This window comes from Myxocyprinus asiaticus, chromosome 41, assembly GCF_019703515.2.
Source record: "Myxocyprinus asiaticus isolate MX2 ecotype Aquarium Trade chromosome 41, UBuf_Myxa_2, whole genome shotgun sequence".
In the NCBI taxonomy this organism is placed as follows: Eukaryota; Metazoa; Chordata; class Actinopteri; order Cypriniformes; family Catostomidae; genus Myxocyprinus; species Myxocyprinus asiaticus.
Genome location: NC_059384.1, coordinates 13,456,906 through 13,479,323, shown reverse-complemented (window position 1 = coordinate 13,479,323; position 22,418 = coordinate 13,456,906). Strand labels below are relative to the sequence as shown.

The following is a 22,418-nucleotide window of genomic DNA, read 5'->3' as shown; positions in this document are numbered from 1 at the left end:
GGAGACTATGGACTATGACGCCATGGATTCTCGGCCAATAAAAGAGGGTTTTACTAAATGCTTTTAGTTCACATAAAAACTGTACAAATCTACCATTTAATGACTTAAGCAAATGTCAAATCTGACCTAAAACATACTATTGTATTTGATTGTTTGTCTATTGTTACTTATTAACAGTTATTTAAACAAAACAGTTTTTTTTGTATTACAATAATAAATAAATACATTGCTAGTATCAATTTCAAAGCCAAACAACCAAATGAAAAAATTTAATAATTATATTGCGCGTGGCAAAAAATGAAGGGAACTGATACAGGTATGATAGAAAAGACAAATAAAAAGGTCAACTAGCGTGTTACGACAGTATGTCACCGTTTGCGGACACATTACAAATGAATGGGGGGAGCCGTAAACTGACACTTTCCTGTCGCAAAATTTTCCGTGTCTTCTCTTACAAACATCACATTTATCGTAGTAAACTCCACACATAGTTGATTCAAATTGGATTGTTTAGTATAAAACATGTTGGAGATTAGCGGACAGGCGGTCAATTCATTAATTCATTAAGCTGTTTCTCACAAAAGCAGTTTATTCAGCATACTTAATCATCTCCTCCATTGACATCCATTAAAAAACGTGCTCTTGTCTCCTCGCCAGTGTACCGCCATAGAATGTTTATGGGACTGCCGAGTTATGCTACTTTATGCTAAGCTTGTAGACTAAATTTGTTAAGGGCTCTGCAATTGCTCATTATGGAAAAAAAAAAAATTTCACAAAAATGACTCGTGCGTGCGATCCATGTCTATTTTATGATTGGCCAGTTGAACTGCTAATCCGCCAGTTTAAACCAATGGTTGACTCATTAACAATACCACCCACCCATTGTTGGAATATTCTAAAAGCCTATTGGTCAATGTTGTATAACCCCACCCCTTTTTACTAAAGGTCCACACTCTGGAAAACCACACAGGTTGCCCGCTGTTAGCATTAGCTGCATGGTACAGTGGATGCCGTTAGAAAAGCCTGTGACACTACTACACGGTAAGTGTATTATTGATATTTCCGTTCAGTGGCCCATTAAAAATAACGACAAGTTTAATATTCAAATAAGTGCGCTTTTAATCCAGCACTGCCTTAATTTTAGCGTCTTTAACCACTGTGACAGGTTTGTTGACATCTCACTACTGTAGCTGTTGGTTTAGTATTTGTTTGAGACAGGCGCTCAAACTTCACAGCTCATGTGCTTTGAGAAGAAACAACTAGAAAATGGATTAGCACCGCAATGTACTTTCTGGCCAACGTTAAGGTGAAATCTATCAGCTTGAACAATGGCTGCTTGCCAAGTTTGTTGGCGGTTTAGGCCGACGTGTTCCTGGAAGGAGGAATGGAGACAAGTTTGTAAAAGATGCTTAAACTGATTTTTGCAGGAAAAGAGTACACTCTGTTAAAGAGTACATTTGAAATAATAATAATAAAAAAAATGTAATCTATTGTAAAATTTTAGGGAATCTTCCACTGAAGAAATAAATAAATTGTTATACTAATTTACCTTCTAAACAGGTTTTGAAATGACCTAGCAAAGATTGCAGATGATGAGACTGATGTGACTGCAGCTGAATCACAGGATGAGTAAAAGTCATAGACGGATAGAAATGGACCTGGTGAGTTTATGGAATAATTTTCATATGTACTGTAATGGCTGTTTGGCAGTTCTCATCCTGTGATTAGAGGAGTGATCATATTTGCGTCTCTTCTAGGCTTTAGGATCATCAAAGCCTTATGGGTCGTCCAGGAGTATTGTGAGAAGAATCGCCACAAGTCTTCCTCTGGCACCCTGTCCTCGTGTCCAATTTCAAGTATGACTACTGGATTGGTTTTTATGTTAATTTAAGTGTGTCAGACATGCATCTATTGGGTCAGCATGTAAAAGATGCCTTATTAGCAATTAAAGGGGTCATGGCATGCCTTGTTTGTTATTTTAATATGTTCCTTAAGGTTCACTTATAGTATTAGTAAAGTTTTTTTTGTTCAAATATTTGTAAAAAATGATGATTTTCCACCCTCATTCTGACCCTCTGTCAGAAACGCTCTGTTTTAGTGCTGCTTCTCCTTTTAAGACTTGACGGTAAACGCCCACTGTTATGATTGGCTTTCTGCTCTTGACTGACATGCTCGCTCTCCTTGCCAACTCACTGTTCATCATTACTGGGCGGGGTTACGGAAGTGATGAGTAGGCGTTGATGTGTTGTTTGGAGGTGGTCAGCTGCAAATGTCTACCACAGTGTGACATCGCAATGTGGAGGAAGTAGAGAACGAGTCGTTTTGGCAGCTTGGTTTCAACAAATGCTGTTTTTGCAGTGAGGAGAAAGTTTTGAGTTCTGAAACTTGCAGTATGTTTTTGTGGTACAATGACCTCTTATATGTCAAAAGATCAAGGAAAATTTTATTCCACATATCATGACCCCTTTAATACCTCATACTTTGAGACATAATTTCAAAAGCAATGGAAATTATTTTAACATACAAAAATGAGTATAGTGTTGCTTCAGCATATTTTAGATGCATGTTAGTGTATGTTTTAAATATTGATGGTCATTTATTGTATTTTTTGAAATGTCGGGAAGACTACTTATTGTATTCTGTCATTCCACTGATTTTGTAGCATTCTGTCGTCATTGTATTCTTTTTCTATATGCCCTTTCTGCATTTCTAAATCTTTACATTACGTGTTAATTTTTGGTTTTCTTTCAGTTTGCAACACCTTAATCTTTCAGTTCACCCATATCAACATATTTCTGGCCTCTTGTCTATTTTGACATCATTATAGTGCTGACAGTAAACAATCTTGAATAACAGGGACACAGTTTTTATATCGCACATTCTAATCTAGCCTTTTCCAACTGGGTAACTTTAACATGAATGAATCAAATATACAATGAACTCAAACTCACCTTAAAACTTTTATTACTGTCTTTGTGTTTTTCTCTTCTCTATTGCCCTTCCTTTCAGCTGTCCTGTACATAAGGAATGCAGCATGTCTGCTTTAGGTCAGTTCTCTGGTTTATTCTTGGAAATCTTGGCCAAGAAACCTTTAAAAAGATTGAAGCGCTCTGTGTATTTTAATAAAGTTGATGGTTAGCACAAATAAAATATATAATGCTCTGCTTCTCTCTATAACAGAGTTGAATGGCATTGTAAATCTTAACACTAATTGCTCCCGCAGCACTTTTATAAGGCAATATTTAAACCGGTTTCCCTGGTGCTGTTTGCTTTACTGTGTCTGTGAAAACACTAGAAGCTTACTCTGCTGTTGTATTTCTGACATGGGACAAGTACTTAAATGTGTGTGGGGGGTTTGTTGCTGTTTTTGTTGACAGACATTGTATGTGTTTGAGACTTGTAAAGTGCCTTGAGCAGGTGGTGCAATTATTAACTGTCCTTTAATCTATCTTTGGGACATGTAGCTTCATCCATTTACTGTTGGAGCCGGTTTCCTGAACAATTCCAATGGACCAAATGGACTTGTGGCAACTTTCGCTGATGTAGGCTGGATTGACAGAGAAGAGAGTGATGTAGCTGGCAAAACTAGGTGAAAATGTCTCTGCTTCTAAATAAAGTCAATATGAAATCAAAATTCACCCTATTCACTTCCCTCTTCATCTCTGCGGACCCGCCGGTGGGTCCAAAAGGGGGCGTTATATCGTTTTATGCTTAAAATGTCATTACACCATTTTTAATTGTCTGTGAGCTTGCTTGTGTGAATAATCCAAAGTTAGATCTTAGATGTCCAGGAAAAAAATATGCGGTCAAGCAGGAAAGGCATGCTAAACAAATCATTGGAAATATGTTATTGACTACTGATGATAAGATTTAATAAACTATCACAAAGGAGAGGATCTCTGCTTTCTAATGACACCTAGATTGAGCTTTTAGTCCACTCGGAGGCCGAGATATTATTCAATTAAACAATTAGGGTGGTGCATGAACTGAAAATTATACTTTATTTCTATGGGCGAGCACACCTGTGAGGTCTAAAATGCGTTAGAGCTCCACCTACATTTCGGGTCGGCACTTTGTGATGGAAGGTGATAGAGGAAACATAAATTATTCTAGTATTTGCTGCCATCTAGTGGAATAAAATAAGACTTTTTGGAGGGCGATAGAGTGAACAGAACCTGAATTGTATGCTTACAAATTTAGGACAAAAAAAGTAAAAAAAAAAAAAATCTATTCATCATAAGATTGTAAACATATACGATATTTTTTTATGAATAATTGGAGTCTTTTATTTGTTAAATAATAAAATAAATTGTGCACTATTTATCATGTATGTTGTACCAAAATAAAATAGATTCTACAAAAGTTTTGGCAATAATAGCAAATAACGTTTAATATGAAAAATAAGTGTTAGCATTGGGAGATGTTGAAATGCTCCAGGTGGTTTTCTTTTCCTTAGACAATGGATAAAATCAAGTAAATTGAGTTTAAATGCATATTGACGATCAAATATTTACGATTGTAATTTACAATATGGGTTGTGAATGTAAATAGAATTAATCATTGACTCTGCATAGCTCAGATGTGGTGTTTATTGTGAATGTATCTGTGTCTTGCAGGTTTAAAGCAGATTCTGGGTTGTTCTTCCGCACTCAGCAGTGCAGGCCCCTGAGACGGCAGCGCTCTTTACCCAGCTTGCATCAAGCTGAGCCTGCTCCTCAGAGCCAGGCGATTATCAATGATGAAGCAATTCAGAAGATCAGCGTTCTTGAGTCTGAGCTGGCCAAACTCAGAGTGCAAATCGCACAGATAGTTCAGGCACAGGAGCAAATTGCACAGTCCCCGGGTAAGCTGAGCTTTGATAATGGGTGTTAAAGAATACAACATTCTGAATATCCTCATTTCTTATTTAAGTCACCAAAGTGTTCCAGACTCAGATTTTTACAGTTATTTTGAGAAAAGCAAGAAATTATATTTTCAATAAGGAAAATGAAACCTGTTTTTAGAATCATTATTTTCAAGACAATCAAGCACATTTTCCCCCTCACATTCTCAGTACTGTGTGGAAAAAAAAAAAAAAAATGCTATATTATTTAAATTGTAAAGCGCACTCTTTATACAGTATTTTATAAAGGTTTTATTTATGTTGAAGCTCCAGCTCCAGGTGGCCCTCCTGTCCCCATGGCTCCACTGATGGCACCAGTCCCACCCCCGCCCCCTCCACCACCACCACCTCCTCCTCCTCCATGCTCCAGCATGCAGAGGAGCTATTCCGCCATCGACCTCATCAAAGAGCGCCGTGGGAAGAAAGCAGAGTACAATACAATACTGGACCTAGAATTAAAAAAGACAGAGGTGCCCAGCATGTTAGACGTGCTGAAAGACATGGGAAAAGTAAAGCTGCGCTCAGTTAAGAGGTGCGTTTGCTAGTTTTGGAACATGACAGCTTACATAGCTGTCAAAGAGTTACCAGAATGGTCATTAACATGTGTATTGGTTTTTCTTACACAGTCGTCCGGCAGATGGCCAAACGAAACCCAAGCCTGTTGAGCCAACAGATGCATCAGCGCTGATTGCCGAGGCACTGAAACGAAAGTTCGCTTACCGTTACCGTTGTGACAGCGAATGTGAAAGCAGCTTTAACTTTCCAGCCCCTGAGAATAAGGCCCATGTGGAAATGCCACTGGTAAGACTTAGTCACCCTTTAGTAGATTTGTAAATGTAAACATCACTTTTTAATCAGTATGAAACCAAAATATCCCCATTTCCTTTCTTAAAGGGATAGTTCACTCAAAAATGAAAGTTCTCTCATTTACTCACCCTTATGCCAACCCAGACGTGTATGACTTTCTTTCTTCTGCTGAACACAAATTAAGATTAAAAAAAAAATATCTCAGCACTGTAGGTCCATACTTTGAAGCTCCAAAAAGCATATAAAGGCAGCATAAAAGACTCCAGACTCCTGTGGTTAAATCCATATCTTCAGAAGCGATATGATAGGTGAGGGTGAGAAAAAAATCTATATTAGCGTACTTTTTTACAATAAATTCCAAGTATCCCTGGCTGCAGCTTGCAGAACGGGGCGGGGCAACACATTGAGGCGGGGCTACACGTTTCGCCTGCCCATAACGTACTCTAATTGGCTCGGTCATCCTTTATTGGTGTACATTATAGGAGATGCGTTTTTAAAATAATGTAGCCTGATAATTTTTATTATAGTGCTGTGGCTCTTAAGTGATATGAAATTGTGTTGTACCTCACGGATCATTGCAAACAGATGTAGCAAGAGTCTGACTGAGCAGCCTGTTGTTGTTTCAGTCGTGTTGAAAGTGGAGGGCGAAATTACTAATCCTACTATGGCGAAGATTCAACTCTAATGTGGTCGTGGTCAGTGTTGAAATAATTAGGAAAGATCATTTTGATTTTAGTGCTATGACTCGTAAGTGACTGTGTTGTACCTCACATGTCATTTCAAACAAATGTAGTAGGACTGAGTCGCATAGACTGATGAACAAACTGTGTTGATGTGTCTGCTGTCATTCAAATCTGTAAATCAAAAAGTTGTGCAATTTCACAAAGCCTTCATTATAACGCATGATTAGAGAAATGAATTATGAATAAAATTAATTCTAATATTTGTTCATTTTTTTTAATATCACCATAGTGCAAAGTATAATCAGTGCTGTTGTTATGTAAACATTTTAATTTATGACCCAACATATGGGTTATGAAAACCAACAGCGCCATCTACTGTAAATTATATTCCAATTCTCACAAAAGTTAGAGATAATACGTTTAAGATGTAATATAAACGTATTTTCAAATATCCTTTCGTTCATAAGGCATGTGCTTGTATGCAACGGGCAATTCTCGAAAAAACCGAGAGTATGCATGCACTTTTAATCTCCCGGTTTCTGCCATAACCGCTCATCATCGTGAGTGATTATTTTGCATGATTAATAATAGATTCTTTCATTGACCAAGTTTGCTTTATGAACGCCATCCTTATCTGCTCAATCTGTTATACTGCATTTTAGGAATTTAGTCATTTTAATTTATGCCATTGACAATAGCAAACAAGGGGCTGATGAACTGATGAAAATTGTTATTCCATTCTTGAGATAGTTGCGGTGCTTTCGCTCGTATTCTATATTGATTAATATTAATTTCTTTGAAGGATTGTAAACGATTATCTCTCCTCCTCGCTCCAAAAATGTGTTCTCCGTTATCTCATCGGCCTAAAAATTACTTTCTAACTGACATGCACACAGAAACCAACACCAGTCAATAAATAGTCCGTTACAGCGGAAAATAAGGAATATTGCATGAGGCAAACAGTCTAAAACTGTTAACACTGTACTGACGTACCGGTGCATGAGCACCAAACCCAAAAAACACATACGTGATTTTCAGTTGGCATTTGTTTAAGAACATTTTCACGTCAGTTTCAGCCTTTATTAATCCCGATTTGATCCTCATGTTTAACGTAGGATAAAATCCAAGGAATTTAGTATTGAATATCACATACAAGTAAGCAGTATAATCAAATGGTTTGGCTCAACTATTCAGTATCTCTCAAACAATAACACACCAGCAACAACGACCATATCTCTTATTATGCATGTCTATGAAAGATGAACGAGCCAGTGAGACTATGTTATGGGCAGGGCAACACGTGTAGTTCCGCCCCATATGTAGCCCCACCTCAGACTGCAGCCAGGTCCTTCACATAAATTCTCCTCCCTGCCCAGTAGGTGCCGATATGCACAAAGAATGATAATCGCAAAAAACAAAAGAAGTGAAAGTGGAGATTTATAGTAAAAAAGGACTTAAATATTGATCTGTTTCTCACCCACACCTATCATATTGCTACTGAAGATATGGATTTAACCACTGGAGTCTTATGGATTACTTTATGCCGTCTTAATGTGCTTTTTGGAACTTAAAAGGTCTCGTCACCATTCACTTGCATTGTATGGATCAACAGAGCTGAAATATTCTTCTAAAAATCTTCATTTGTGCTCTGCTGAAGAAAGAAAGTCAAACATCTGGGATGGCATGAGGGAGAGTAAATGATGAGAGAATCATTTCCAATCACATCCATCCTTTTTGGGTGGACAATCCCTTAAAAACTGGTTCCTGTTCTTATTGTGGACGATGCAACAGTGCACATTATTCCCAAAGAAATGTTTATCTTTATAATCTTTTATCAAAATTTGCTCCACCTCTGAAACGGCCAACTTGTTTGGCTGATATTCCTAAACCTAATCTTATATTTTCAACCCCTTCCCTTCACTGACCTGCCATATACTGTAGATCCCTTTTCATGATCAAATCAATACTTGATGGATATAATCAAGTCCCGCCTGCCTTTATTTCTCATTAAAAATACATTTTACAGTTTTTTTTTTTTTTGTTTGTTTTTCACATTCTCACAAATAATGTCATATTATGGATATAAATTGGAATGTGAACTGTTTCGTGTTGACTTTAAATGTGTGGCATGTGAATTGTCTCATCATTTGTCAGTATTCTTTAACCTTGGTGTCCAATGATTTTTTGGTGTTGTTTTGCAGTTTGGACAGCATATGTTGAAATCAACTGGGAGGAAACCATACTAATATGGACATACATCGAGCACATAGAACACTTAGAGGGTTAACTGAGTTAACCAGATGACTTTTAATGCCAAAGAGTGAGCTAACATTTTTTTTTTTTTTTGGCTCTCAAATATTGTTTGTTCATGTAAGTTAGCATGCACATGCCAAAACACTATGCCGTCAATCTGGTTTCACCTACTGGACATCAGCATTGTTGTGAATTTTTGTAATTTTGCACTTTTGAAGAGTTCATGTGTATCAGTATATACAGTGCAACAGTGGTCTCATTGTATACAAGTTCCATCATGCCAGTTATATGAAAAAATGCATTGTGTTTTATGTACAATTTTATGTGTTTTTAGTTTAATCTGTTTAAAGTCAATAGAGCTCTAATGCACACTAGTTGAATTCCTTATGTTTGAAGGGCTAGTATTGAAAGCAAGCACTAAAGTACTGACTGTTCTGGTTGCCTTATCAGTAGCATTGTGGTTTTCTGAAAACATATTGTTTTCAAAGGTACAATTCATAGCTGCTGGAAAATCACCACTTTCTTAGATGTTACAATGCTTTTTTTCTACCACACTACAAATTCTAGCCTGTCTGTAGGAACAATTATGTATCACACCTTCAAAGATTGGTGATCATAATATGGAATAGAAGGCACTATGTCAGTACTATTTGCTCATTTGTTTTTAGAGCTTATTTAAAATGCATTTTAGGTTGTAATTTATTTTGGAACATTTTATTGCAGTTCTGTAAGTAAATTAGTTATATAACAAATCACTTGAATAATGTAGTTTGTTTTTCATGTGAAACTGATTGACAGGAAAACACATTATCTACAAATACATTAAGCTGTGCATCTCTGAAGTATAACTTTACCTGATCATATCATAAGAATTGTGTTGACAAGTGTTTGTACCTTTAAAAAGGTTTGTTTCTTTGCACATTTAAAGGGATAGTTCACCCAAAAATGAAAATTCTCTCATAATTTACTCACCCTCATGCCACCCTAGATGTGTATGTCTTTCTTCTGCAGAACACAAACAATGATTTTTAAAAGAATATCTCAGCTCTGTGTGTTCCTTACAATGCAAGTGAATGGTGATAAGAACTCTAAAAGCTCCAAAAAGGAGATAAAATCAGCATAAAAGTAATCTATATGACTAGTGGTTTAATTAATGTCTTCAGAAGTGATCCAGTTGGTTTTGAGTGAGAACAGACCAAAATATAAGGCGATAAGGATTTCAAGCTTGATTACACTTCCTATAACCCCATCTAGTGCTCAGCGCATGCGTCAACCACTAGGAAGTGTAACTGAGGTTGAAGTCATGATTGTGCCTAGAGACTGTAATGGCAAGGTGTACAGTGAAACTAACTGGATCTCTTCAGATGACAAGAATTAAGCAACTAGAATCATATGGATTACTTTTATGCTGACTTTATCTCCTTTTTGGAGCTTTTAGAGTTCTTATCACCATTCACTTGCATTGTAAGGACCTACAGAACTGATATATTCTTTTAAAAATCATCGTTTGTGATCTGAAGAAAGTCAAACACATCTGGGATGGCATGAGGGTGAGTAAATGAGAATTATTTTTTATTTTTTTGGGGTGAATTATCCCTTTAACGCATCATTTATCTGCACCAAAACAACAGGATATAACTACAAATTAAATGCAGTTTATTAGCATTATACATTAACATTATTAATCCTATTTCTCATTTCAAGCTGTTTTAGAGTAAACCAACATGTGGCAAACACATAGGAACTATACCTCAGGATTTATGGAAATCTTTTTGAGATGTTTTTTCATTATAGATTGCAGTCATGTATAACCTAAGTGGGTTTATTATTGTTTTTCCCACAGTAAATAAGAACCATTTAAATGGAGTTTAATTTCTTTAATAAATCAGTCAATGCCTTGATGCAAATTTCGTTATTTTTTCAGTTGTGTAATCAGGTGTTTCTGTTTGGCTGCATTTCAAGCACATGACATTCTGATGCATTTTCTCAACATTACATTAGATATAGCAGCATGAGCTCATGTCATTCAATAGAGAAACATTTTATGAAGTTTTATTCATCAAAAAATGCAACTGCAACATGTATCAAAAGGTTATACGGCAAAGCCTTAACAAAATGGCTTGACACATAGGTCGTCTCCCCAAAATGGCTGTTACAACAAACTGTAAACAGTTTTTTTTTTTTTCTTAAATCAACAGTCTTACAGCACTTACAACAAAAAATACAAATCACCTAAAACAAAGCACCTCTTCTCTTTCTAAATATCAAGAGAAGCACAAAAACAACTGTCCATTCTGTACAGAATCAAAAACAATACACACAAAAAATTGAATGTTTAATGTTAAAAATAAAATGAAACCAATTAGCCTCCATTATATTTATATTATATATATATATATATATATATATATATATATATATATAAGTTGTTTTTGTCCACAACAAAAAGGATATAGTCAGACAGTGCACTAAATGAGTTTAAAATGAAAATGACAGTTGGTTTGGTCACTTAGCATTGTGCATAGTTTTAAGGCATCGTGTAGCAGTCTTTCGAAGAGACAAGAATGGCTTCGAGACAGATTCTGAGAAGGAGCTCTTACCTTTACAAAATACAGAGAGAGAGAAAGAGAGAGGGTGGTGGCTACCTACAAAAGGCACCTTAACTTCCTTGTTTCTCCCAATAAGCAGGTTGGTGAAACCCTGAGCAAAATCAATGAAGAGTCTAGCTACAAGAATCTTCTTCCACGGTCGAAAGGGTTCGTCTCTTCTACGTTTGCCACCTTTCACGGAGTGATGTTCCTTCAGCACAAGGGCATTGTCTGTAGGGGGGAGAGAGATGCAAATGGAGCTCAAATGGCATTCGTATGGCATTTGATGCGTCACACCGATAGAGTTGCAGTCCAATCGATTTGTTGATCATCAGCAGTATGTTTCGAAAAATGTACAAGTGGTTCTTCATGTCTGTGCTTAAAAGGCAATAAAACACAGAACATGATTCGTTTAGAAAACAACGTGTGTAAACAGTCTTCAGAGGCAGCAAAAGGACTGGGCTCTTCACATTTGTAATTTTTGTACACAAGGAGGAAGATTGGTTTGCAGAAGCACTGGTATGCTCACCCACTCACGCAAGCACACGCATACACACACATACTGTCTCTTGGTGCAGTTGTAAAAACCTCTCCTAGAAATACTCGAGATGCTTCAAATCACTTTCAGAGCAAGTGTATCAAATTGGCACTTTAAAGCCAAAGGAGGGGGCTTCCTTCCTACCCCCATATGTCCTTAGAGTCTCTATCAAAGCATCAGAGCTGACTTGGTAACGCCCAAAAAGAAAAAACAAATAAGGTTAAATAAATACATCACAATAATTAAAAGAAAAAACTGCAGCAGTAGCAAAATGAGGTATCTATGTATTGCTCTGTGTCAAAAGGGTAAATGAGAGTTTAAAATTAAATACTGTAAATTAAATCAACAAACAAACAAAAAGGGAAAAAAATACAAATCATCAGTGGTTGGTTCGAGATGGGTGGCGAGCAACTCAAATGTTTGGCTGAGGGCAGTAGAGGTGTTCTCCCCAATGCAAGTGTTGAGGTGTCATGACTCCTGGCTTCCCTGAGATAAGGCTCTGGAACTGGGCTCCTCAGTGGCCCGGGCCGGCTCGGACTCCCCCTCCTCAAAGCTCCCCGATGCCTCGGACTCCATGGCACTCCAGCTGGCCTTGTTCAGGCCCAAATGGCCAAGCATGGTCTGAGAGAGCCGGGTGTCTGAAAAACGCGCCCACTCAGCAAACAGAGGCTCCACCACATAGGTCATGAAACCTGGTCACAAAGAAAAAAATCAGATACAGTAAATCTGAGCCAGTTACAATTCATTTATACTAATATTACCGTCAGCATCTAAATTGGGTTTGAGATGCGGCAAATACGAGAAAAAAAATGGGTTAGTTGCCAATTTGCCAATAACATTATACGGTTTAAACCCTTAAACTCTACTGGACCCGCCAAAGGGGGGCACTATATTGCGTAAAAAGTTTATGCTTAAAACTTTAAAGTCACCCTATACATCAGTCAAGCATATGAGGTATCATTTGAAAGCTTAGAATCTGAACTTTTCAGAGGTAATTACTTCTCCATTTGTTACTTAAAATAACAAAATAAGGCCTCAAAACATTCACGTTGAAAATTAGCGCCCCCTAGAGTTAATGGTGTAGAAATATTTATATGAAAATAAAAGTCCTAAATGGACAAGTCATATATCAAATGAAAGTTCTCATTCTCAGGAATGCAACTGTACAGTTTATTTTGTTGCCTAATACTACTGTTTTTAAAATAATCACAAAATGAAATAAGATTTCTGTAAGTCATCAAATACAAATGTCTCTTTTATGTGCCGATTACTGCTGCTGTAAGCTCCAAATAGCTTAAAACGTATATCTGCTTTTACCTTAGGCAATTTTTACTTGTCTGTGAGCTTGCTTGGCTGAATAATCTAATGTTATATCTTAGATGCCCAGAACAAAATATGAATTTCCAGCAGGAAAAAAATAGCTTCTAGTCCACTCAGAGGCCGAGATATTCTATGAAATAACGAGGGTGGTGCATGAACTGAAAATTAGACTGAATGTCTATGGACGAGCACATCTTTGTGGCCTAAAATGCGTTAGAGTGCCACCTACATTTCAGATCTGCATACTGTGATAGAATGTGACGGAAAGAAAATGCTTTTTTTCTAGTGCTTACTGCCATCTAGTGGAATGAAATAAAACTTTTTAAAGTGTGGTAGAGTGAACAGAACCAGAATTACATGTTCACAAAGTTAGGACAAAAAAAAAAAAACTTTTTCATAAGATTATAAACAAATACAACATTATTTATGAATAATTTGAGTCTTTTTTTATTTAGGGGGATTTCGGAAAAAAAATTGTCCACAGTTTGCGTGAATGGTAGGCTGTAAGAGTGTGAAATATTGCGGGTGGCAACCCAAAAATTCACCAGAATGTTAGGGGTTAAGTTGAATTTTGACTGATGTAAGTGACGTCAGCATTTCAAAGGCATACAAACCTTCTACTAAAGAAAACACATGTTGAGTCCTGTGCATCGTCTTGTACTGGCGTCTCTGGGCACTTAGCTATTTTTTACATACCCACCAGATGGTGGCATTTATCTGTAAATCCGATGTTGAAAAACTGATGACGATTGCATGGTCATTTCAACAAAAATTCATAAATAAAACTAACGCAAAATAGAGTTTCAATGGCTGGCAAATGTTCTCAATTCAACTGACATTGGCAAGTTTGGCAAAAAAATATTATTTTGGATGCTGATCGTGAGCAAAGCTGGAGCATGTAAACAAGAGCAGTGCTTTCTTACCAATTTGCACACTCGCTATGGTGTTGGCTTCACTATCACACAGTGGGCTGACTTCAAGTTTATGCTTCTTTTCAATGTCACCTAAACAAGATGAGGAGATAGGGAGGAATATAACAATGCACTGATTAACTTTTTGATATAGTGGATTTGAACAAATAAACAAAGCATGGTCATGATAAGTATTGGGCACCTTGGTGGAAGAATTCCTCTGTAACCTTTTCACTCCACTGCTTGCTGAGCTCCCATGGTCTACATGGGTTACAGATATCTGCACACTTCAAGGCCATCTGGAACACAAACACATGTAGATTAAAGCTGGTTTGTGCTTGTTTTTAAGTGCCCAAACTATTTGTCTTGTATTTGGCCATCAAAATGACAGCAGGACTTTAAACTTGGTTAAAAAATATATTATCCCATCCTAGCATCAACTTCAAGTACCTTAAAGGAATATTCCGGGCTCAATACAAGTTAAGCTCAATCGACAGCATTTGTGGCATAAAGTGGATTACCACAAAATATTATTTCGACTTGTCTGCCTTTTTCTTTAAAAAAAAAAAAAAAGTTTGAATCAAAGTTACAATGAGGCACTTCCAATGGAAGTGAATGGGGCCGATTTTTGGAGGGTTTAAAAGGCAGAAATGTGAAACTTATAATTTTATAAAAGCACTTACATTAATTCTTCTGTTAAAACTCATGAATTATTTGAGCAGTAAAGTTGTTAAAACGTCGATTTTACAGTCGTTTTTGGGTTTTATGGTTTGTTGAAATTACATCGTCTTGGAAATGAAGTTGTAAAATTGGCTAAACTTTACACAGAAAAGGTTAGTAAGCAATATTGTGTATGTCTTGTGGCTATACTTTTGAAACAGTGAGTATTTTAATGTTTACGGACTGGCCCCATTAACTTCCATTGTTAAGTGCCTCACTGGAACCCAGATTTGTGCTTTTTTTTTTTTTTTTAAGAAAAGGAGGGACGAATCAAAATAAATTTTTGTGGTAATCAACATTGTGCCACAAATGCTGTTGATTGAGCTTAACTTGTACTCAACCCCAAATATTCCTTTAATCTGCAACAAGAATGCATTAAATTGACCACAGTGCAAAAAAATCCCTCTTAAACAGTATCTTTGGGTTGTCTTCCAATACAAAGAAATATCTAAACATCTTTAAAACAAGATCTGAGAAGCGACTGTTACAATATTATTGATTGTTTGCAGAGAATTTTGTCTTGTTCTATTAGTAGATTTTTCAGTTTTCAGCACAAACCTCCCTACATTTATCATTTCATTACTAGTTTTCATTACTCAAGTCACTTTTGTAGGGCATCTGCATTCTTGCATTGTTTTAACAAAAGGTTTAGCGAAATCGAAGTTGAATTCCAAATTCCCACCTGCAGAATGAAATGTCGATGAGAAGCGTTTCCCAAACAAAGGTTATTCTCATCCAGGTGAGTCCGGAAGCGGGACAGGTAATCGTTCTGTCTGCTGATGTCTGTGGCCAGAATCAGTGAGCCCAGCTGCCTCTCTATACTCAGACTGTGAGACACCACAAACACCAATTAAGGGGGACATCTCGTGGAACACGGGATTTTCCGTGCACTTTTGAAATAAAAGTGTTTGATACAACATAAACATACTCTAACTTTCACAATTCAAAGCTCTCACTGCAGTTCAACCAATCTATTAATGAAAACTAAGCAGTAAAAACAGGCCATTCAATACCACCGTTACACAGATGTTAGCCAGTCATAAAGATATTTTGCATACTGTATCCTCTACATGGCCAAAGCTATGTGGACACCAAAATAAACAGGGAGAAGAAGGGAGTTGGTCCTCCTTTTGCTGCTATTACAGCTTTCCACTATATGTAAGCAGAACAAGGCTGCAGGGATTTGCTTCCATTTAGACTCAAGTGCAACAGTAATGTACAACTAAATTATGATTATTTATTGTGCAAGAAACATTGATTACATTTATAAGTGGACATTAGGGAAATAATTAAATGCTAATGAAGCCTAGTGCAGAATATAGCCCCTGTAAATATAAAAAATATATAAGTATGTAACAACACTATGTCGTAAGTTTTACAACACTATGTCGAAGTGAACAAGCCTGTAGGAGACACTAACCTGTCCTCTGCGGGCAGATGGGAGAAAAGTTCGGTCTCTCTCAGCAGACCCACTGCAGACTTCCAGTGATGATTCTCCAGAACTGAGGTATTCTACAGAGTTACACACACACACACACACACACACACACACACCCGTCAGCAGTGAGTGACTTTGACATATTTACAAATACAGCAATTGACTTGGAACACAAAGAGGATTATAGGGCTAATGATGCACTTAAATTCCATTGGATAGTGCTCTAACCCGGTACAAAGCTGCAAGGTAATGGTTGGTTTTAATGAGGAAAGGCTGGTTGACTCCAGGGTGGTCCAGATCGTGTGTGGCCGCTGCCAGCAACCCTAAGAGGATGTCACATGATGTGAGGGACTGGGTGAGCTGTGAACACAGACACAAACAGACATTCTTAAGTGTAAGTAGTCATTCTTAAGCAGTCATTTTATCATTTAGCACATTCTTAAAGGCATAGTTCACCCAAAAATGACATTCTCCAATCACCCATTCACCCTCACGTCATCCCTTCTGCTCATTACAAACAAAGATTTTAAGAAGAATATTTTAGCTCCTTTCAATGCAAGTAAATGGTGGCCAGAACTTTGAAGTTCCAAAAATCACATAAAGGCAGCATAAACGTAATCCATACTCTAGAGGTTTAATATATGTCTTCTGAAGTGACACAATCACTTTGGATGAGAAACAGATCAATAGTTCTATCCTTTTTTACTATAAATCTACATTTTCACTTTCAGAATGTGAAAAAGTGAAGATTTATAGTTAAAAAAGGACTTAAATATTGATCTGTTTCTCACACACCTATCATATCGCTTCTGAAGATATAGATTTAACCACTGGGGTCATATGGATTACTTTTATACTGCATTTATGTGATTTTTGGAGCTTGAAAGGTCTGGTCACCATTCACTTGCATTGTATGGACCTACAGAGCTGAGATATTCTTCTAAAAATATTCGTTTGTGTTCAGCAGAATAAAGTCATACACATCGGGGATGACATGAGGGTGAGTAATGATGACAGAATTTACATTTTTGGGTGAACTATCCCTTTAAAGGATACTTTCAGTATATTATGTGGGTTCAGCAACACCACAGCAAAATAAATAAATATATATATATATATATATATATATATATATATTTTAGCTATAAAAAAAATAAATAAAAAAAAGCATTTGAGCTTGTGAATTGCATGTGACGATGACAGAAGAAAAAAACTGGGCTCCACAAAATATTATATTGACAATAAATAGTCAACATGACATATCCTTGCTGACTGCATGCAAAAAACAAGCATGCAGTGCAACAAGCAATTCAATTAGTGTACAAACTGCTCAGTTGGTGCAGTTCTTTTTAATGAATCATTCGAGCCGACAGGCAAAACATCCTGTAGGAAACACTGCTCTGTGAACATCTCAGCAAGGTTTTGGCTGAAAGACTCACCTTGGGTTCTCTAAGGTAACAGTGCATGGCCTGGGTGACGTCAGCAGCATGGACTGCATTGTGGTACGGGTTCTGATTGTGGTAGTCTTCTTGTACCAGAACTGAAAATCAGAGCACAGCTTCCAATGAGAGACAAATAAGCATATAAGTTCTGTTTATGGACGCAATTCTAATGTATACAAGCACTTGAATGTTTTGAGTCACTTTGGTAAGAAACTTTTCCCAAGATCATGAGGGTAAACATAATGGACAGTTCCCCAAGTCTAATTTTGCAAAAACAAGTGACGTCAAACTTAATTCAGTCTGGAAAACACCTACCTAAAAAGTGACGCACTTTAACCATGTCTAACTGGAAGAGCTCAATGAGGCCATATTGATTCAGCAAATGAAATGTCAAGCAGACAAGACTGTTACCTGAAAAACAGAATGCAAGATGTACAAAGATTCACGCCCAAAGGACATGCTTTTTGCTCAATATTGCATATGTGCGTGTCAACCAACAAGTGGCAGTGTTGACCACAACTGAATGTGAACTACTGTTCAGTCGTTTGTTAAAGTGGATTACAAGAAAGAGAGGTAAAAGATCACAAATGCTTTTACACACAAACACAGATTTATGACCAACAAAAATATTTACCATTTGTAAGTCTGTCAAAGAGGAATATGTCGAAATTCCAGCTTCCAACCTTTTCTAGCATACACTGTGAGAAAATTAAAACACAGATGAAAATGTCAAGTAGTATGAAATTTCAAACACAATGATGTAAACTAATTTAAAGCTAATGTGTGTAATTTTTGCACCGCAAGCACTTTAAAAATCCTTTGAGTCACTGAGGTTTTCTTAATCGGGTTGGTGTGTGTGTGTGTGTGTGTGTGTGTGTCCGCACATACCTTGGCCTGGCCGCAGTAGTCCTCATCCAGAATGTGGAGGGGGTTGAGGTGTGGTGCTCCTCGTAGCAGACGGGATGAAAGCAGGTGTCGCTGGAAACTAAAGAGCCTCTGGATTCTCCGAGCTGGGATCGACCCTGCTGACTCAGCACGGGCTGTGTACACACAAGAAAAAGAGGGCATGACAATTCCATAATACAGGACACCGAACAGCTGTCATTGTTGTGACTTAAGCTTTGAATTCTGTCAAAATCTACCCCACCCTCACCCAGACTTACATCCCTGCTGTTTAAAACTTTTGGTTGCTATCGTTGCAATTGTCTTGCTTAGGCAGCCTATGAGAGGTCACACCTGACTGGAGCACAAAGGGCAAGACCAGTCTAAGAAGCATCTTTAAAACTGAGTTTCACCACAACAAAAGAGCAACAAACCTTGTCATGTACTCTTAGTGTACGGTTCTCCTAAAGAAATAGATTTTTAGTGTTAACATACAAAACTTTTATTCTTCTTTAGAAGTAGGGCTGTCACGATTATGAAATTTGGCTGATGATTAATTATCATGGCGCGTGTGGAGGCTTCACGCCATCCACCGCGGCATCCGCACTCAACTCACCACGCGCCCCACCGAGAACAAACCACATTATAGCGACCACGAAGAGGTTACCCCATGTGACTCTACCCTCCCTAGCAACCGGGCCTATTTGGTTGCTTAGGAGACCTGGCTGAAGTCACTCAGCACGCCCTGAGATTTGAACTAGCGAACTCCAGCGAACGTAGTCAGCGTCTTTACCACTGAGCTACCCAGGACCCTGCTTTAGTCTACATTAACTTTATATTTACACTTTTTTAATATTTATAATATATTAAATTATACTATACAGTATATCTTTATTATACTATGCAACAGTAATATATTTCTGTCCTAAATTATTCACTTTCACACATTATATTAAGGCTCTACGATTAAACCCACAAGCCCTTATTTAGAATGTGGAGCAAAAATGGGGTAGGCAGCAGCTGTGGTTAGATCAAATCACATTCAGGCAATTATGTAATAATTGCGATAGGCATATTTAGAGGTCAAAAGTAGTAAGTGTGATTTTAACTCAATTGCTGAATTCTTACTAGTGGTCGACCGGTTTTTCACTGGCCGATGCCAATACGATATCTAGAGAGCAGGATGGCCGATCTAAATGCCGATAAACATCATACAATTCAACAACAGCAAAATGAGATGTATACAAAATTTCTAAAGTGAAACAAAGACTTATTTTATTCAATATGTCCTCAAATTTGCATAAACTTCAAAGGTGCTATATGTAAGATTGACAAAAAGCGCTTGAAATGGGTACTGCAGTCCAAATTCAAAATATTGGAGAGTTGTCTGCCCCGCCCCAGACTCGAAGCTCATGCGGGTTGCCAGAATGACACTCAATGCTTACTTGTTAAGGAGAAAATTAGCCAACTCAGCATCCGTTTTAAAGGATTTCTGGGCTTTAAGCTGTCTCCATCTTCCAAAGGCATCTCCAAAATGTATCCTTGTTTTACTACGCCTCTGGTCATGGTGGTTTTAGTTTGGCGAGGCTTTTTAGGTCGGGTGGAATCTGTTATCTCTGATCCAGTTCGTTTGCTGGCTTCCATGGCTGCAGCACGCAGTGTTGTTTGCCTGCAAACTTGTTCAAATCTGGCAACCCGGTGGTGTCGAAATACTATTGGTGAGTGGGCAGTGGGCGGGATCACACAGGCCAAAACAGAAACAGAAATTCCAGCCCGGAATGGAAACTTCAAAGTAGAATATACTGCCATTTTATGATTTAGTACAGTAAAAATATTACATATAACATCTATAATATATATATATATATATATATATATATATTTAAATAGTGTTGACTATCCATTGACAAATCTATTGGAAGATTTTGGAACTGACACAAGGGAAAGTTAACACTTCTGTTAATCAGATAAGCGGTTATCCAGATAATCGCAAAAAAAAAAAAAAAAGGCCAAATATCGGCCGATTAATCGGCCTGACCGATATATCAGTCTATTACTAATTCTTACTACACAAAGTACTACACTACCCACAATCCTGAAGAGAGATCCACCGATCAGAAAATTTGCTGTTACCATGGAAACAGGAATAAGACAATTTCCACAGCAGTGGTTTCCACAGGCTAACTAGCTGCCTACCTAACTTCAGTTAAAATGTGTTAGACAGTTAAAGCATTAGACAGAGGTTTTGTTTCCATAAGACTCCAGTGGTTAAATCTATATCTTCAGAAGCGATACAATAGATGTGGGTGAGAAACAGATCAAAATGTACGTCCTTTTTTACACTAAATCTCCACTTTCACTTTCAGATGTGAAAGTGAAACTAAACAGGCACCACATGTGGTGTAAATGGCTTTCAGATGTAAAAGTGGAGATTTAGAATAAAAAAAGGGCTTAAATTTTGATCTGTTTCTCACCCACATCTATCATATCACTAATGATATACAGATTTAACCACTGGAGTCTTATGGATTACTTTTATGTTTCCGTCATGTGATATTTGGAGCTACAAAGGTCTGATCACCATTCACTTGCATTGTTTGGACCTACAGAGCTGAAATATTCTTCAAAAAAATCTTCATTTGTGTTCAGCAGAAGAAAGAAAGTCATACACATCTGGGATGGCATGAGGGTGAGCAAATGATGTTTGAATTTTCATTTTTGGGTGAACTATCCCTTTAATTCCCCAAGTACAATTTTTTTTTTACTTTTGTCCCTTTTGGCTTAGAATCGAATGCTGTTATATTGAGATTTACAGTGCATCCAGAAAGTATTCCCAGCGCTTCACTTTTTCCCACATTTTGTTGTTACAGCCTTATTCCAAAATGGATTAAATTCATTATTTTCCTCAAAATTCTACAAACAATACCCCATAATGACAACGTGAAAGAAGTTTGTTTGAAATCTTTGCAAATTTATAAAAAAGAAATCACATGTACATAAGTATTCACAGCCTTTGCTCAATACTTTGTTGAAGCACCTTTGGCACCACTTACAGCCTCAAGTCTTTGAATATGATGCTACAAGCTTGGCACACCTATTTTTGGGCAGTTTCTCCCATTCTTCTTTGCAGGACCTCTCAAGCTCCATCAGGTTGGATGGGGAGCGTCGGTGCACAGCCATTTTCAGATCTCTCCAGAGATGTTCAATCAGGTTCAAGTCTGGGCTCTGGCTGGGCCACTCAAGGACATTCACAGAGTTGTCCCGTAGCCACTCACTTTGTTATCTTGGCTATGTGCTTAGGGTCGTTGTCCTGTTGGAAGATGAACCTTCACCCCAGTCTGAGGTCCAGAGCGCTCTGGAGCAAGTTTTCATCAAGGATGTCTCTGTACATTGCTGCATTCATCTTTCCCTCGATCCTGACTAGTCTCCCAGTTCCTGCCGCTGAAAAACATCCCACAGCATGATGCTGCCACCACCATGCTTCACTGTAGGGATGGTATTGGCCAGGTGATGAGCGGTGCCTGGTTTCCTCCAGACATGACGTTTGCCATTCAGGCCAAAGAGTTCAATCTTTGTTTCATCAGACCAGAGAATTTTGTTTCTCATGGTCTGAGAGTCCTTCAGGTGCCTTTTGGCAAACTCCAGGCGGGCTGTCATATGCCTTTTACTGAGGAGTGGCTTCCGTCTGGCCACTCTACCATACAGGCCTGATTGGTGGAGTGCTGCAGAGATGGTTGTTCTTCTGGAAGGTTCTCCTCTCTCCACAGAGAAATGCTGGAGCTTTGTCAGAGTGACCATCGGGTTCTTGGTCACCTCCCTGACTAAGGCCCTTCTCCCCCGATCGCTCAGTTTGGCCGGGCGGCCAGCTCTAGGAAGAGTCCTGGTGGTTCCAAACTTCTTCCATTTATGGATGATGGAGGCCACTGTGCTCATTGGGACCTTCAATGCTGCAGA

The 22,418-nt window shown here is 37.8% G+C and overlaps 2 protein-coding genes across 7 annotated transcripts in view; one reads left to right on the top strand and one right to left on the bottom strand.

The window, feature by feature from the left end:
• The first annotated feature begins 958 nt into the window (after positions 1 to 958).
• Positions 959 to 8,767, top strand: mtfr1 (mitochondrial fission regulator 1). The gene is made up of 8 exons (XM_051682965.1): positions 959 to 1,041; positions 1,561 to 1,661; positions 1,758 to 1,856; positions 3,465 to 3,589; positions 4,617 to 4,843; positions 5,150 to 5,414; positions 5,509 to 5,683; positions 8,574 to 8,767. Exons 2-8 carry the CDS (start codon positions 1,626 to 1,628, stop codon positions 8,616 to 8,618), a joined length of 972 nt encoding a protein of 323 aa, XP_051538925.1. The 5' UTR covers positions 959 to 1,041; positions 1,561 to 1,625; the 3' UTR covers positions 8,619 to 8,767.
• Positions 8,768 to 10,661: 1,894 nt separating this feature from the next.
• LOC127432126 (high affinity cAMP-specific 3',5'-cyclic phosphodiesterase 7A-like) overlaps positions 10,662 to 22,418 on the bottom strand; it is a 46,942-nt gene continuing 35,185 nt past the window's right edge. For all 6 annotated transcript variants that reach the window (XM_051682945.1, XM_051682946.1, XM_051682947.1 and 3 more), the window contains 10 exons: positions 18,471 to 18,622; positions 18,217 to 18,280; positions 17,898 to 17,993; positions 17,580 to 17,680; positions 16,369 to 16,500; positions 16,123 to 16,214; positions 15,385 to 15,529; positions 14,185 to 14,281; positions 13,995 to 14,075; positions 10,662 to 12,443 (listed from right to left, as the gene is read on the bottom strand). In XM_051682945.1, the coding sequence (XP_051538905.1) occupies positions 12,220 to 12,443; positions 13,995 to 14,075; positions 14,185 to 14,281; positions 15,385 to 15,529; positions 16,123 to 16,214; positions 16,369 to 16,500; positions 17,580 to 17,680; positions 17,898 to 17,993; positions 18,217 to 18,280; positions 18,471 to 18,622 (1,184 nt within the window). In that variant the 3' untranslated portion in view covers positions 10,662 to 12,219. The remainder of the gene's footprint in view (positions 12,444 to 13,994; positions 14,076 to 14,184; positions 14,282 to 15,384; positions 15,530 to 16,122; positions 16,215 to 16,368; positions 16,501 to 17,579; positions 17,681 to 17,897; positions 17,994 to 18,216; positions 18,281 to 18,470; positions 18,623 to 22,418) is intronic.